This window comes from Dermacentor variabilis, chromosome 2 (genome assembly GCF_050947875.1).
Source record: "Dermacentor variabilis isolate Ectoservices chromosome 2, ASM5094787v1, whole genome shotgun sequence".
Lineage (NCBI taxonomy): Eukaryota > Metazoa > Arthropoda > Arachnida > Ixodida > Ixodidae > Dermacentor > Dermacentor variabilis.
This window is the reverse complement of record NC_134569.1, coordinates 258,969,532-258,984,667: the sequence shown is the minus strand read 5'-3', so window position 1 is coordinate 258,984,667 and position 15,136 is coordinate 258,969,532. Positions and strand designations below refer to the sequence as shown.

Sequence of the window (15,136 nt, the reverse complement as noted above, 5' to 3'; positions counted from 1 at the left end):
TTCGAGAACCTTTATTCAGCCAACGCGGCCCAAATGCGAAAACATACTTTGGAATCCCTGACGTCACGCTGACGTACCGGCGCTGGGGTTTTGGCCCAAAATTCAAATACTGTTACTAGGACCTTCATTTTCTTATCTTATAATCAAACTATTTATTTTAATGACTGCCTGCAGGGTTCTCAAACAATGCTTCATTAGTCTAAACTGATTTATTGTTTCGCTTTAGTGTCCCTTTAAACACGTAACACGTAAAACACGTAAACAAACACGTAACAACGTAATTAAATAAACATCATTGAAATTGTCCGACGGCAGGATTCGAACACAGGAACTCCAGCACAGAAGCCTGCTATTGAAACCAAAAAGCCACGGACGCATGTATTCACTAGCGAATGAAACACCCTTATGAATTTATCACAGGCATCCCAGTGCCTTGAGACGCTTGGCGCGTTACGATTTAGCCGCCTGGACAAGCTCAATCGTTGCAATTAATAGCAACTGCGCATGTTCGCGGCATCCTCTGCACTTCCAAAAGTACAGATGGCGCGGAAATTTATGACAATAAGATTTATATAATGAATTATAAAAAGCCACAAGAACGTCTGAACCCACAAGCATGAGATCAGACAAATCTATGTACTTCCCATCATTCCCATGGTGGTACAACGACTGCAGTGCCTGAGTTCCCTCTAGTAATTATTGTATGAAACTCTATGCCAGCCGGCATGCGCAAATCTTGGAGGCCGTGTTTCGTCACTTGAGCTGGTGGCGATAAGGTCGAAGTCAAAATGGCGCAGTGTATGCTACACCATCGCTGCATGTGCTGCTCAAAGATTCCTCGCTTGCTTCATCACGCGAAGTTGGCATGTCAAAGACATGGCACACGCCATCTGGAGCAAACACAACAAGAAGCAGCAGCTATGCTCCGACCTCACATAGCGCGGTGGCCGATTTTGTAGCAGACGATGGCTCGGTTCTATTCAGCGTATGACGTCACACATGGCTTGAAAGTATGGCGGTGGGCGCCAGAGGGCGGGGCTTAGAGCCAGTGAGTTCCAGCTCATATATAGGACAGAAATGGGCTTTTACTGCCCAGTTTTTATGCATGCATAGCCATTATAAACCCTCTGCTACAATTTCTCGCGGGAAACCACAAATTGTTGGGTGACTGTGTCATGGCCCCATCAACACATACTTAGAAATTGCTGTCTTTTGCAGCTAAGGTTCAGCACAATGCCAAATTACGATCACATTATATGGTTTCCTGCCACTAGATCCCATATGAACAAGAAAAGGTGCAAGGGCCATGCGATGAAGAGCAATAAGTGCTCACCACGGCAGCTTCTCCGTAGTACTTGCCCACCTATGTCACCTGAAAATGCTGGCATGTACACAGTCTCCTCTTCTGGTACTAGCAAAACTCACAGGTGGGTCATCGCATGTCGTATTCACAGCTATCGCTGTCAACCCTACTGTGATAAGCAACTCCACCTGTCTATTTCACAGCATGCATGGCATAGTGCCATTGGAAGCGTACCGCATGCGGCGTACAGCGAGCATCATGTTTCGCTCTGCTGGCACCGTATTCTGGCATGGCTCACCAGTGCAATTTCGTTTCGGTTTTCCGTCACCACCTCCAAAAACCACCCAGCATGTCTCAGGTTGCTCAAGCTCCACCAGCTTAATGCGGGCATCGGCGTGTCATGCAACAACGATTCTGACCAAGTGGGCACATCAAAACTTCCCTCCTAAATGTCCTGCCCTAAGAAGCTGCTTACCCAGGCTAAATTCTAGAAGCGCGAACGTAACTGTGTGGAAGCCACAAAAATGATGAGCATCTCGGGATGCTCGGGCCCCACAAGCCCGGCATGCACCAGCATCTTGTGCCGTAACAATTCACACAACCATTTGTATTACGTAAATGTCAAATACAGTAGAGGGTGCCAAATCTTTTATTGACTTCGGACCATGCGTTTTCCCAGTTATTATGTTTTTTTCTAGCTTTTTTCCAAAACGTATGAACGAGATTCGACTGCATTAACTTTAAGGCCAAACTTGCATTGAAAAAGTTGTAGCGTGTTCTAGGAAACATCTAATTCCGCAGCTGCTAACTTTCTACTTGTTATGTAAATCATTTTTGAAAGGAATGCCCGTGATACGTCCACTTGTGCGCAATGACATCAGTGATCTCAAATGTGCTACCCATGAGTGAACAGTGCGTTGAGCCTGGTGTGCTTAAGAAGCAACAGGCAAGCGACAGGGCAGTGCACCTTATCGCTATCATGAACGGTCATGAGGCAATCACATCACTAGCTTAAATCACAGGGCCGAAGCACTCATTGCTGCCCCATCAGGAGCACACCAAGCTAAATGCACTGCTCATTCACATGTACCACATTTGAAATTCTTCTTGGAGTCTATTTCAGGGACAGAGAGGAGATAGCATCCACAGAAGGAGCAGCATCACCTGTGGCACCTGTCTTGTGATGGTCACTGAAAGTTTGCCAAGAGCTTCATTGCGACTCAAGAAACGATCCTTGTTTACAGTACAGTTAAACCTCAATATAATAAAGTCAGTAAAATTGGCGATCTTCTTCATCATATTGAGATTAGGTAATACTAAAATTTGATCATTTAAGTAAATAAGCACAGTTACGATGGATTTTTCTTACACAGATGGGGCTGAGGGCTGCAAAATTTTTAGAATTACCAGGCAATTAGAAAAAGCAAATTTGAATTAGAAAAAAATAATTTTATTGAATTTGAGAGCTGGCAACAAAACATATTGTTTCATGCCATGTGGACGATATCTTCGCATAGGTAGTACAAAGTGAAGCCTGCCAAGCTTTCACGTCCCGCAGTGGGAAGTGAATGCTTTGTCTGCCTCTCACTTCAACATGTCTCCGATAATCGAGGTTACACAGCCTCCAGCACTAAATATGCAGAAGAAGACTATGCCGCACCATCTCTCGGCTTGCCCAGTCTTGGCATGCGTGGCAGGTTGCCTCCGCATGTGCTCAGCTACGCTGACGGGCAGCCACAGTTGCACTGGAAGGGGCCCCCCCAGCACACGCTTGGTGGCGTTACTGTGAGCGCTGCTCCCTTCCCCCCTTTGCTCTTGTGAGACCCCTCATGCACCTCTCAAGTCGCATGGCATGCGATTTGAGAGGTACACTTGCAAGCAGCCACATGTAATTAAACCATTTGACTATTTGCATTTGAAAATTTTGAATTACTGTCTCGGTATCTTCTTGTGGAAATGAAATTTCATTATACTGAAATCATGTATAAACGCACTTTGTTATATGGAGGTCCAAATATATGGTGTTTTGTGGACAATAAGTTATATAAAGTTAAATACTTTGTTATATAGAGAATTTTGTCATACTGAAGTTGCTTATATAGAGATTTAACTGTATTTAATGATATACAATATAAGACACCATGTAACAGGAATGATACAGAAAATTTCTCAATCAACAACATCACTAAGACCAACTAGGCAATGACACAGGTATGCACGTACAGCCATTATACAAGCATAATATGGAAGCCCCTGCAAGATACTTTTGCCCATAAAGTATCCACCAATTCACAAGATCAAACACAAATACTAAAAACAGAAGAACTACGCAAACAACTCATGATGACAAGAAAACAGAATGGCTTTTTTTTTTTTCATGGTGGCATCTTGGTGCATAGCTACAAAGGTGTTAGTATTTTCCGCAATATATCCTGGAGGTCGCTTCCATCTGCAGACTGTTCAATGAAGAAATTAGAACTGTAGAAAATTGGCACGCATTAAAGAGCCCCTTAGCAGGTCTGGTCATTTTGAGCTGCCAAGCGCAGAGCATACAATGCACTATACCGATCGTGTCTGCAAAGTATTACATCGCTACGTGCCGCGGAAAGATCTGAAATTTCAAACCGAACACCGCTTTCCCTTCTTCTTGCGGCCGCTGTGCTCCAAGCCAAAGGATGACGCACACATGCTAGCACGCCTACGTACATGTGTTTGTGCTGTGACGTCGCTCGTGGTGACAAGTGACTCCGAGAATTATTCAAGGCAACATTTGTTGTTTATGTAATATGTTGCTTGAATAGACGAAGCTTACAGAAATAATGAAAACATACAAACCTAATGTCTGCATATTTTTGTTTTACTTTGCACCGCAGCAAGAGAGATGTACTTCCATTTTGTCTGCTTGTTCCCCCCTCGTACAGTCGCGCGCGCAAACACCGAAACTATGTCATTTTCTACAGGGTTCCAGCATGCGGTCATGCTCTGTGATCCGCTTGTGTCTGCCTCAGTATTCCTGCAGCACTGACTTATATCGCTAGTCCAGTGTCCGCATGCATAGCATGCAAAATTCAGCGCTGCGCAAAACAAGATAATCACAACAACTCGCGCACGATGCCGGCAGCGGAAGTGCGCCATGCTGCAAAAGAGCGAGGAGATAAAAAAAATGAAGGAAGAGCCTGTGATATAAGTGTCATGCTATCCTCCAGCTTCGGTGTGGGAGAACACAGGGAAGAAATTTCACTTGCGGAGGCTATACGGGACTAGTGGAGAAAGTGTCTTGCATGGCAGGCTCCTGAAATCATGGGTTGCGGCACTGAAATATTTCTATCTTGGCTAATAATGAGCCCATTTGAAATTTTTTTACGGCAGACTGCTCCGTAGAGGACATGTAACAAATTGCTATAGGGTCTGGTGAGGGGCCCTTTGAAGACTGTTCATCTATGTTGGCATGATCAATACAAAAAAATATTGTAACGATGTTGAGGAACAGAGGTTAACAAAACAACAATATTTATTAAGGGCGAACCTGGCCCTACAACTAAAGGTCACTGCGGTCGTGAAGAAATCCCTGGCAGTCGCGTTCTAAAACTGGCCTCGAACCGCCTTCTCTTTCTTCTCGCATGATACCTCATGCATGTGGCGCATGCCAGCTGAGTCCAACCGGCTACCCGTGCCACGATAATCGCTGCCTATTGTTGCTGAACAACACCATGGTACGGCAAGCACAGTGTCCAATATGAAGGGCGCGCAACTTTAATGTGACTAAGTTGTCGCAGCAATATGTCTTTTGCAGGAGTAATTAGCTCAGCTGTAATAAGACTCAAATTCTCTCAGTGTAATAAGGGCTATGATATGTTTTGTGGGAAAAATGCAGAGATCGGCAATTTTTTTTTTTACACCTGGTGAAAGAAGTTCAATGCTGTCTTTTATAGTAAAATACTTGGAGGATGAATGGAGTAAAATCTTGTTACTACAAACACCACATTAATGACCGTCACAGATTAACGAACTTTTTAGATATTCCCTGCTGATTTGCAGTTTCAATGCAAAAATATTTTAGTACTTCGAACTTCAGAATACCGAACTTTTCAGAATAATGATTGTTATTCTGTTTTCCTGTAATGTTAACAGCGCCTCAGTACTAGGAACTAATATTCCAAAATTTGGGGGCTCTTAGATTTATATGTATCCTTCACAACAGCTGAAATAGTAGGCTAGCAGACAACAAGGCACAGAGAGTGGATGTCGTGGCGCATGGGATCAGAAAACTTGAGATCATCATCATCATCATCAGCCTGGTTACGCCCACTGCAGGGCAAAGGCCTCTCCCATACTTCTCCAACAACCCCGGTCATGTACTAATTGTGGCCATGCCGTCCCTGCAAACTTCTTAATCTCATCCGTCCACCTAACTTTCTGCCGCCCCCTGCTACGCTTCCGTTCCCTTGGGATCCAGTCCGTAACCCTTAATGACCATCGGTTATCTTCCCTCCTCATTACATGTCCTGCCCATGCCCATTTCTTTTTCTTGATTTCAACTAAGATGTCATTAACTCGCGTTTGTTCCCTCACCCAATCTGCTCTTTTCTTATCCCTTAACGTTACACCTATCATTCTTCTTTCCATAGCTCATTGTGTCGTCCTCAATTTGAGTAGAACCCTTTTCGTAAGCCTCCAGGTTTCTGCCCCGTAGGAGAGTACTGGTAAGACACAGCTATTATATACTTTTCTCTTGAGGGATAACGGCAACCTGCTGTTCATGATTTGGGAATGCCTGCCAAACGCACTCCAGCAAATTCTTATTCTTCTGATTATTTCATTCTCATGATCTGGATCCGCCGTCACTACCTGCCCTAAATAGATGTATTCCCTTACGACTTCCAGTGCCTCGCTGCCTATTGTAAATTGCTGTTCTCTCGCGAGACTGTTAAGCATTACTTTAGTTTTCTGCATATTAATTTTTAGACCGACTCTTCTGCTTTGCCTCTCCAGGTCAGTGAGCATGCATTGCAATTGGTCCCGAGTTACTAAGCAAGGCAATATCATCAGCGAATCGCAAGTTACTAAGGTATTCTCCATTAACTTTTATCCCCAATTCTTCCCAATCCAGGTCTCTGAATACCTCCTGTAAACACGCTGTGAATAGCATTGGAGATATCGTATCTCTCTGCCTGACGCCTTTCTTTATTGAGATTTTGTTGCTTTCTTTATGGAGGACTACGGTGGCTGTGGAGTCGCTATAGATATCTTCCAGTATTTTTACATATGGCTCATCTACACCCTGATTCCGTAATGCCTCCATGACTGCTGAGGTTTCGACTGAATCAAACGCTTTCTCGTAACCAATGAAAGCTATATATAAGGGTTGGTTATATTCTGCACATTTCTCTATCACTTGATTGATAGTGTGAATATGGTCTATTGTTGAGCAGCCTTTACGGAATCCTGCCTGGTCCTTTGGTTGACAGAAGTCTAAGGTGTTCCTGATTCTATTTGCAATTACCTTAGTAAATACTTTGTAGGCAACGGACAGTAAGCTGATCGGTCTATAATTTTTTAAGTCTTTGGCGTCCCCTTTCTTATGGATTAGGATTATGTTAGCGTTCTTCCAAGATTCCGGTACGCCCGAGGTTATGAGGCATTGCGTATACAGGGTGGCCAGTTTCTCTAGAACAATCTGTCCACCATCCTTCAACAAATCTGCTGTTACCTGATCCTCCCCAGCTGCCTTCCCCCTTTGCATATCTCCTAAGGCTTTCTTTACTTCTTCCGGTGTTACCTTCGGGATTTCGAATTCCTCTAGACTATTTTCTCTTCCATTATCGTCGTGGGTGCCACTGGTACTGTATAAATCTCTATAGAACTCCTCAGCCACTTGAACTATCTCATCCATATTAGTAATGATATTGCCGGCTTTGTCTCTTAACGCATACATCTGGTTCCTGCCAATTCCTAGTTTCTTCTTCACTGTTTTTAGGCTTCCTCCGCTCCTGAGAGCATGTTCAATTCTATCCATATTATACTTCCTTATGTCAGCTGTCTTACGCTTGTTGATTAACTTCGAAAGTTCCGCCAGTTCTATTCTAGCTGTAAGGTTAGATGCTTTCATACATTGGCGTTTCTTGATCAGATCTTTCGTCTCCTGCGATAGTTTGCTGGTATCCTGCCTAACGGAGTTACCACCGACTTCCATTGCACACTCCTTAATGATGCCCATAAGATTGTCGTTCATTGCTTCAACACTAAGGTCCTCTTCCTGAGTTAAAGCTGAATACCTGTTCTGTAGCTTGATCTGGAATTCCTCTATTTTCCCTCTTACCGCTAACTCATTGATCGGCTTCTTATGTACCAGTTTTTTCCGTTCCCTCCTCAGGTCTAGGCTAATTCGAGTTCTTACCATCCTGTGGTCACTGCAGCGCACCTTGCCGAGCACGTCCACATCTTGTATGATGCCAGGGTTAGCGCAGAGTATGAAGTCTATTTCATTTCTAGTCTTGCCGTTCGGGCTCCTCCACGTCCACTTTCGGCTATCCCGCTTGCGGAAGAAGGTATTCATTATCCTCATATTATTCTGTTCCGCAAACTCTACTAATAACTCTCCCCTGCTATTCCTAGTGCCTATGCCATATTCCCCCACTGCCTTGTCTCCAGCCTGCTTCTTGCCTACCTTGGCATTAAAGTCGCCCATTAGTATAGTGTATTTAGTTTTCACTCTCCCCACCGCCGATTCCACGTCTTCATAGAAGCTTTCGACTTCCTGGTCATCATGACTAGATGTAGGGGTGTAGACCTGTACAATCTTCATTTTGTACCTCTTATTAAGTTTCACAACAAGACCTGCCACCCTCTCGTTAATGCTATAGAATTCCAGTATGTTACCAGCTATATTCTTATTAATCAGGAATCCGACTCCTAGTTCTCTTCTATCCGCTAAGCCCCGGTAGCACAGGACGTGCCCGCTATTTAGCACCGTATATGCTTCTTTCGGCCTCCTAACTTCACTGAGCCCTATTATATCCCATTTACTGCCCTCTAATTCCTCCAATAGCACTGCTAGACTCGCCTCACTAGATAACGTTCTAGCGTTAAACGTTGCCAGGTTCATATTCCAATGGCGGCCTGTCCGGAGCCAGTGATTCTTAGCACCCTCTGCTACGTCGCAGGTCTGACCGCCGCCGTGCTCAATTGCTTCGCAGCTGCTGGGGACTGAGGGCCGGGGTTTGATTGTTGTGTTCATAGGAGATGGTGCCCATGAAAAAAAAAAGAATGCGGGCGAGCGGAGGTGATGATGAATCAGGTTTTACGAGCACATGCTTCACCCAGAAAAGTGTCACCTAGGAAAGGAGGCGTGCCTCTTTCTTCTTTCTGTGCATGCCTCTTTCTCTATGTTTCTTTCTGTGGCCATACTAGCTACGCATGTGGTGAAATGTAACCTCGGTACTCGCAGGGATGCCACACAGTCACACTTTGCACTCTTCAGATGGTGTCATTTACGCGCGCTTGCACTTTGACATAGTTTAGGCGTCCGCCTTGAGTGAGGGTGTCGCAGTGTCAACGACAAGAAATGTGAAAAACAAACAAAAAGCAAGAAACATTGTGCTTTTGGAGGCGACGTGGAGCTACGCCTTTTTGTCAGTAGTTTTCCCGGGATCAGCGTCTGCTTTGTGCGTGTCACTCTTATTATACGGTGCTTCTGTGGTGTGTGGCAGCAGAATCTATGGAAAATAGCAATAGCAGGTGCCAACAGCAATGTTTTCGTAGCTAGCTCATATGGTGACAACTTATTAACTGATAGACTGATAGGCGGAATGGTTTTGGGGCTTTCACTATAACAATCTTTCAGAGTAATGAACAATTTACCATGGTCTCCTGAAGTTCGCTATATCGAGATTTTACAGTAAATTTTTGTAGAGTTGAGAACTGCCTTGTTTTCTATAGATGCTAATCTATTAATCAAGTGAGAGTGGTGAGGACTCTTAATGCATGAGACATGAGATTGGTGAGGACTCTTAATGCATGAGACATGCTCAAGTTTCGTATGTACAATGTGAGTATAGGTCACAACCTTGGTCAGTGCGACATTATGTGCGGCAAATGAAGCACAGTGTTGCCAGAATCTCTGGTGTGCTAGCTTTTCCTTTAATTCGGTGTGCATTAGATTCATACTTTGCTTAGGGACTCTAAGGTCATTTCTACATTAGTTTATGATATTGAACCCTTGAAACTAGTTTCAGAGCTAAGCTTGCCCTACTTCAATTACATGTCCTTACTTCCTTTTTTCGTGTTCGCTATGTGGCTCCTTGTGCATTAAGTTATTAATGCACTATTTCCTGTGTGGTGTCTTCCATTTACAGACTATAAACATACTGCTGTTGCACAATAGGCAATTTATTTGCTCAGTCAGTCCTTTGTTCTGTTCACTATTTCTCTCATTCAAAATCGTAGGGTTCTTATTCCTTGTTAACCTTAAGCAGTTTGCTCTCCTGGCCACTGCACATAGCTTCTACATTTTTCTTCTTGATGTAGCCTACACCTTGTCCCAAGCATTTCTTTTGCAGGTGGGCTGATCTTGAGCATGACAACAGCAAAGAATACCTTTTACGCAAGGTTATTTGAAGTGTGACGAGGTGGCTTTTACATAGCCAGCTGCAACCCTTGTACTCAAAACTATTGCCTTTTTTCATGCATTAGTCGCAGCGCAATGCCATGCCGCAAAATGCCTTGCCTGCGCTATTTATTCAGCAGACTTTTGGAGAAATGGAATTCCTTTTCTGGATCGATCATCTCCATGCATGATACCAATTGTCTTTTTGCACACGCTACCAACACAGTTCAGCTTTTACCTATCCCCCTTGCCCCTGAGCAGTGTGGTAACTGATAAACGGTCGACCACGGCTGCACCGGCGACACTCACCATTGCTGCCCCTCCAGGTGCTCCCCGCCGGTGTGCCCATGTTGGTCAGGCACAGTGCACACCGTGGCAGTGGCTTTCTGCAGTGTGGGCAGCACGTGACCTGCAGGGAACGTGCACTGTGGGCCTTCTCATGTCATCGCGTGGCCTGCAACTGCGTCCCTCTGCGCAAAGTGCTAAACTCAAACCTGACTATCTATGCAGAGCTCCATCGGTAAATGTGGCTGCAAGATGACAAAAAGGCCAAGAGTAACACATTCTGCTGGCCACTTTGTGGAAGAAAACTTCAAACACATGAAGGCCTCCACTGTATACAGTCAAACCTGCGTCTAACAAATTCCACATATAATTATCTGCCAAATGCAACAATCAGGTTTTGATAATTCTACAATTTTGAGACTCCACCCATTGAAGATATTTCTTTATTTTACTTATAAATACTGCAATGGGCATTTAAGCAGGGTAGTTACAAAGCTAATGAGATCAAATTATGGCTTTATTCACGACATACATTCATGCCGTATTCCTAGATTATTCAAAAGCATTCGACCATGTCCCTCATCGTCGACTCATTCACAATCTTACACAGTTGAACATTGAGTCTACTGTTGTCACACGGATAAAAGGCTTTCTTTCTAACAGGATGCGCTTTACATTGGTTAACAATCACAACTCATCTCTAGTCCCCGTAACATCTGGTGTACCACAGGGAAGTGTGCATGGGCCCCTACTTTTTCAAGTTTATATTAATGATCTACCAGACAACATTAAATTCAATATCAGACCATTTGCTGATGATTGCGTCATATATCGTAATATTCACTCTAACTGTGATCACGACATTCTTCAATCTGACCTAAACGCAACAAACGTATGGTGTTCAACTTGGCTAATGCCTCTAAATCTTGATAAAACTAAATTCATGCCTTTCACTAATCAGGCACCCCGAACATCAACATCTTACATCTTAAACAACAGCCTTGTTGAACAAGTTTCCAGCTACAAATATCTTGGCGTACACCTAACCCCTAACTTGATCTGGAATAATCACATTAACCATATTCTCGCTTCTGCAAACTGTTCGTTTGGTTTTTTTAAACATAACCTTAAACTTGCATCCGTATACTTACGCAAATTGGCATACACAACACTAATATGCCCTAAAATAAGGTATGCGTCAGCCATATGGGATCCCCATTAGACATACCTAATAACTGACTTAGAAACCCTGCAGAACCGTGCTGTACACTTCATCTTTTCAGATTATTCATGAGAAACCAGTGTAACAGCATTAAAAAATCGCGCTGAGCTTGAAGCCTTGTCCCTTCTCCGTAATATATCTCATTTAACACTATTCCATAAGTTTTATTATCACGTATCTCTACATAACGAGTTCATGTGTGAACCCTCAGTCATTTTTCTGCGTCGGGATCATTCTTGCAAAGTCAAATGCATCATGTGTCATTCCATCGATTTTGGTTAGTCATTTATAGCTCACACTGCAAAAGAGTGGAATAATCTGCCATCGCACATTGTCACGGAAACAAATGCCTCGAAATTTAGACACTCTACGCAGTACTATGCATACCTAATATATCACATTTCACTCTCCGATTTGTGAACTGTTTTTTTTTTCATGCGCCGATAACCAAAGCCTCCACGACATTGTCATAGTTTGTACAAATCATTTAGAGTTGCTTTACTGATAACTATCTTTATTTTTTATTTTTTGTTTTGTTTTCTGTGCTATATGTTAATGCAATGTAATTAATTTTGTCCCAGTTCTGTTTTTCTATTGTATTTAAATTTACGCACTGTTTGCCTCACCGATGTAACCTTTACCCTATATAATACCCTCCCTAGAGGGCCTTTAGGGTTATTGTGAAATAAAAATAAAAAAATAAAAAATAGATTGGCAGAGTTAAAAAGTATACACAGCGGAACAAAACAAGAAAATACTTATAAGGGTGACCAATAAAAAGGCTAAATGTTGGCTGTACCAGAACATCATTCGTAAGTGTGTTCCAGATTATTACAGTCCTGGGAGAAAAAGAGCATTTAAAAGTATTTTTTAGTGTGAAAGGGAGTAAGCAACAGTTCATGTCACAGACATGTAGCATATTCACCAGAAAAAGATACGGTATCAAAAATATATATAGAATATTGCCCTCTAGCTAACCAAAACAAGAAATTCAAGCGGGTAATCTGATATCTTTCTTGACTTGGCTTTAAAAGTCACCTTCGGATAGAAAAGATGCTACAGAGATGCGCCTGAAGCAAAAACAAACCAAGCTGCCCTAAGCTGTACTCTTTCTGTCTAGTCTATGTTCAATTTAGTAAAGGGATCCCAAATTACTACAGCATAATCTAAAGTTGGTTGGGTGCATGTTCAAAATGCAAGGAGACAAATCGCTGGTGTTGAAAGCTTTAGTGCTTTTCTGAGGACGAACAGTTTGCGATTTGCTACGACGATGACAGAATCATTGTGTTTGTTCTATGTGAAGTTATTAAAAAACCGCAATCCTAGGTACTCGTAGTGTGTAACCTCTCAAAGTGAGAAGTACTGCCACTGTGGAAAGAAAGTGTTCCACTTGGGAAAAATTCTCATAAATACTCTTTCTTGAATGTAGATCTGCAACTCATCGCAACATTCTATTCATTTATTGTTTATCACATACCCACAGTGCCAAAGATGGCATTAGAGTGTGAGGGGGGGGGGGGGGGTGACAAAAATGAATGTACAAGCTGAGCTTGCCATCCAAGGATCAATAAAAGAAAGAAACATATCATTACAGAGTAGTGGTGAAACTTTGATACAACAAAGATCATCATCATCAGCCTGGTTACGCCCACTGCAGGGCAAAGGCCTCTCCCATACTTCTCCACAAACCCCGGTCATGTACTAATTATGGCCATGTCGTCCTTGCAAACTTTTTAATCTTATCCACCCACCTAACTTTCTGCCGCCCTCTGCTATGCTTCCCTTCCCTGGAATCCAGTCCATAACCCTTAGTGACCATCGGTTATCTTCCCTCCTCATTATATGGTCTGCCCATGCCCATTTCTTTTTCTTGATTTCAACTCAGATGCAATTAACTTGCATTTGTTCTCTCACCAAATCTGCTCTTTTCTTATCCCTTAATGTTACACCCATCATTCTTCTTCCAATAGCTCGTTGCGTCGTCCTCAATTTAAGTAGAACCCTTTTCGTGCGCCTACAGGTTTCTGCACCGAAGGTGAGTATTCGTAAGACACAGCTATTATACACTTTTCTCTTGAGGGATAATGGCAACCTGCTGTTCATGATCTGAGAATGCCTGCCAAACGCACCCCCAGCCCATTCTTATTGTTCTGATTATTTCCGTCTCATGATCCGGATCCACGGTCACTACCTGCTCTAAGTAGATGTATTCCCTTACCACATCCAGTGCCTCACTACCTATCGTAAATTTCTGTTCTCTTCCGAGACTGTTAAACATTACTTTAGTTTTCTGCGGATTAATTTTTAGACCCACTCTTTTGCTTTGCCTCTCCAGGTCAGTGAGCATGCATTGCAATTGGTCCCCTGAGTTACTAAGCAAGGCAATATCATCAGCGAATTGCAAGTTACTAAGGTATTCTCCATTAACTTTTATCCCCAATTCTTGCCAATCCAGGTCTCTGAATACCTCCTGTAAACACGCTGTGAATAGCATTGGAGGGATCGTATCTCCCTGCCTGACGCCTTTCTTTGTTGGGATTTTGTTGCTTTCATTATGGAGGACTAAGGTGGCTCTGGAGCCTCTATAGATACCTTTAAGTATTTTTACATACGGCTCGTCTACACCCTGATTCCGTAATGCCTCCATGACTGCTGAGGTTTCGACAGTATCAAACGCTTTCTCGTAATCAATGAAAGCTATATATAAGGGTTGGTTATATTTCGCACATTTCTCTATCACCTGATTGATAGTGTGAATATGGCCTATTGTTGAGTAGCCTTTACCGAATCCTGCCTGGTCCTTTGCTTGACAGAAGTCTAAAATGTTCCTCATTCTATTTGCGATTACCTTAGTAAATAGTTTGTAGGCAACTGACAGTAAGCTGATCGGTCTATAATTTTTCAAGTCTTTGGCGTCCCCTTTCTTATGGATTAGGATTATGATAGCGTTCTTCCAAGATTCCGGTACGCTCGAGGTCATGAGGCACTGCTTATACAGGGTGACGAGTTTCTCTAGAACAATCTGCCCACCATCCTTCAACAAATCTGCTGTTACCTGACCCTCCCCCTTCCCCCTTTGCATAGCTCCCAAGGCTTTCTTTACTTCTTCCGGCGTTACCTGTGGGATTTCGAATTCCTCTAGACTATTCTCTCTTCCATTATTGTCGTGGGTGCCACTGGTACTGTATAAATCTCTATAGAATTCCTCAGCCACTTGAACTATCTCATCCATATTATTAATGATATTACCGGCTTTGTCTCTTAACGCATACATCTGATTCTTGCCTATTCCTAGTTTCTTCACTGCTTTTAGCCTTCCTCCGTTCCTGAGAGCCTGTTCAATTCTATCCATATTAAAGTTCCTGATGTCCGCAGTCTTACGCTTGTTGATTAGCTTAGAAAGTTCTGCCAGTTCTATTCTAGCTGTAGGGTTAGAGGCTTTCATACATTGGCGTTTCTTGATCAGATCTTTCGTCTCCTGCGATAGCTTACTGGTTTCCTGTCTAACGGCGTTACCACCGACTTCTATTGCGCACTCCTTAATGGTGCCCATGAGATTGTCGTTCATTGCTTCAACACCAAGGTCCTCTTCCTGAGTTAAAGCCGAATACCTGTTCTGTAGCTTGATCTGGAATCCCTCTATTTTCCCTCTTACCGCTAACTCATTGATCGGCTTCTTATGTACCAGTTTTTTCCGTTCCCTCCTCAGGTCTAGGCTAAT

The 15,136-nt window shown here is 43.1% G+C and overlaps 1 protein-coding gene across 13 annotated transcripts in view; it reads right to left on the bottom strand.

Annotated features, from left to right (window-relative positions):
* mio (GATOR complex protein mio) overlaps positions 1-15,136 on the bottom strand; it is a 560,893-nt gene that overhangs the window by 63,196 nt on the left and 482,561 nt on the right. For 8 of the 13 annotated variants that reach the window (XM_075682893.1, XM_075682891.1, XM_075682895.1 and 5 more), the window contains one exon: positions 10,218-10,317. The exons of 4 other annotated variants lie outside the window; for them this stretch is intronic. In XM_075682893.1, the coding sequence (XP_075539008.1) occupies positions 10,218-10,317 (100 nt within the window). Of the gene's footprint in view, positions 1-10,217; positions 10,318-15,136 lie in introns of those variants that run through there. One more of the 13 variants, XR_012826275.1, reaches the window with a different exon arrangement.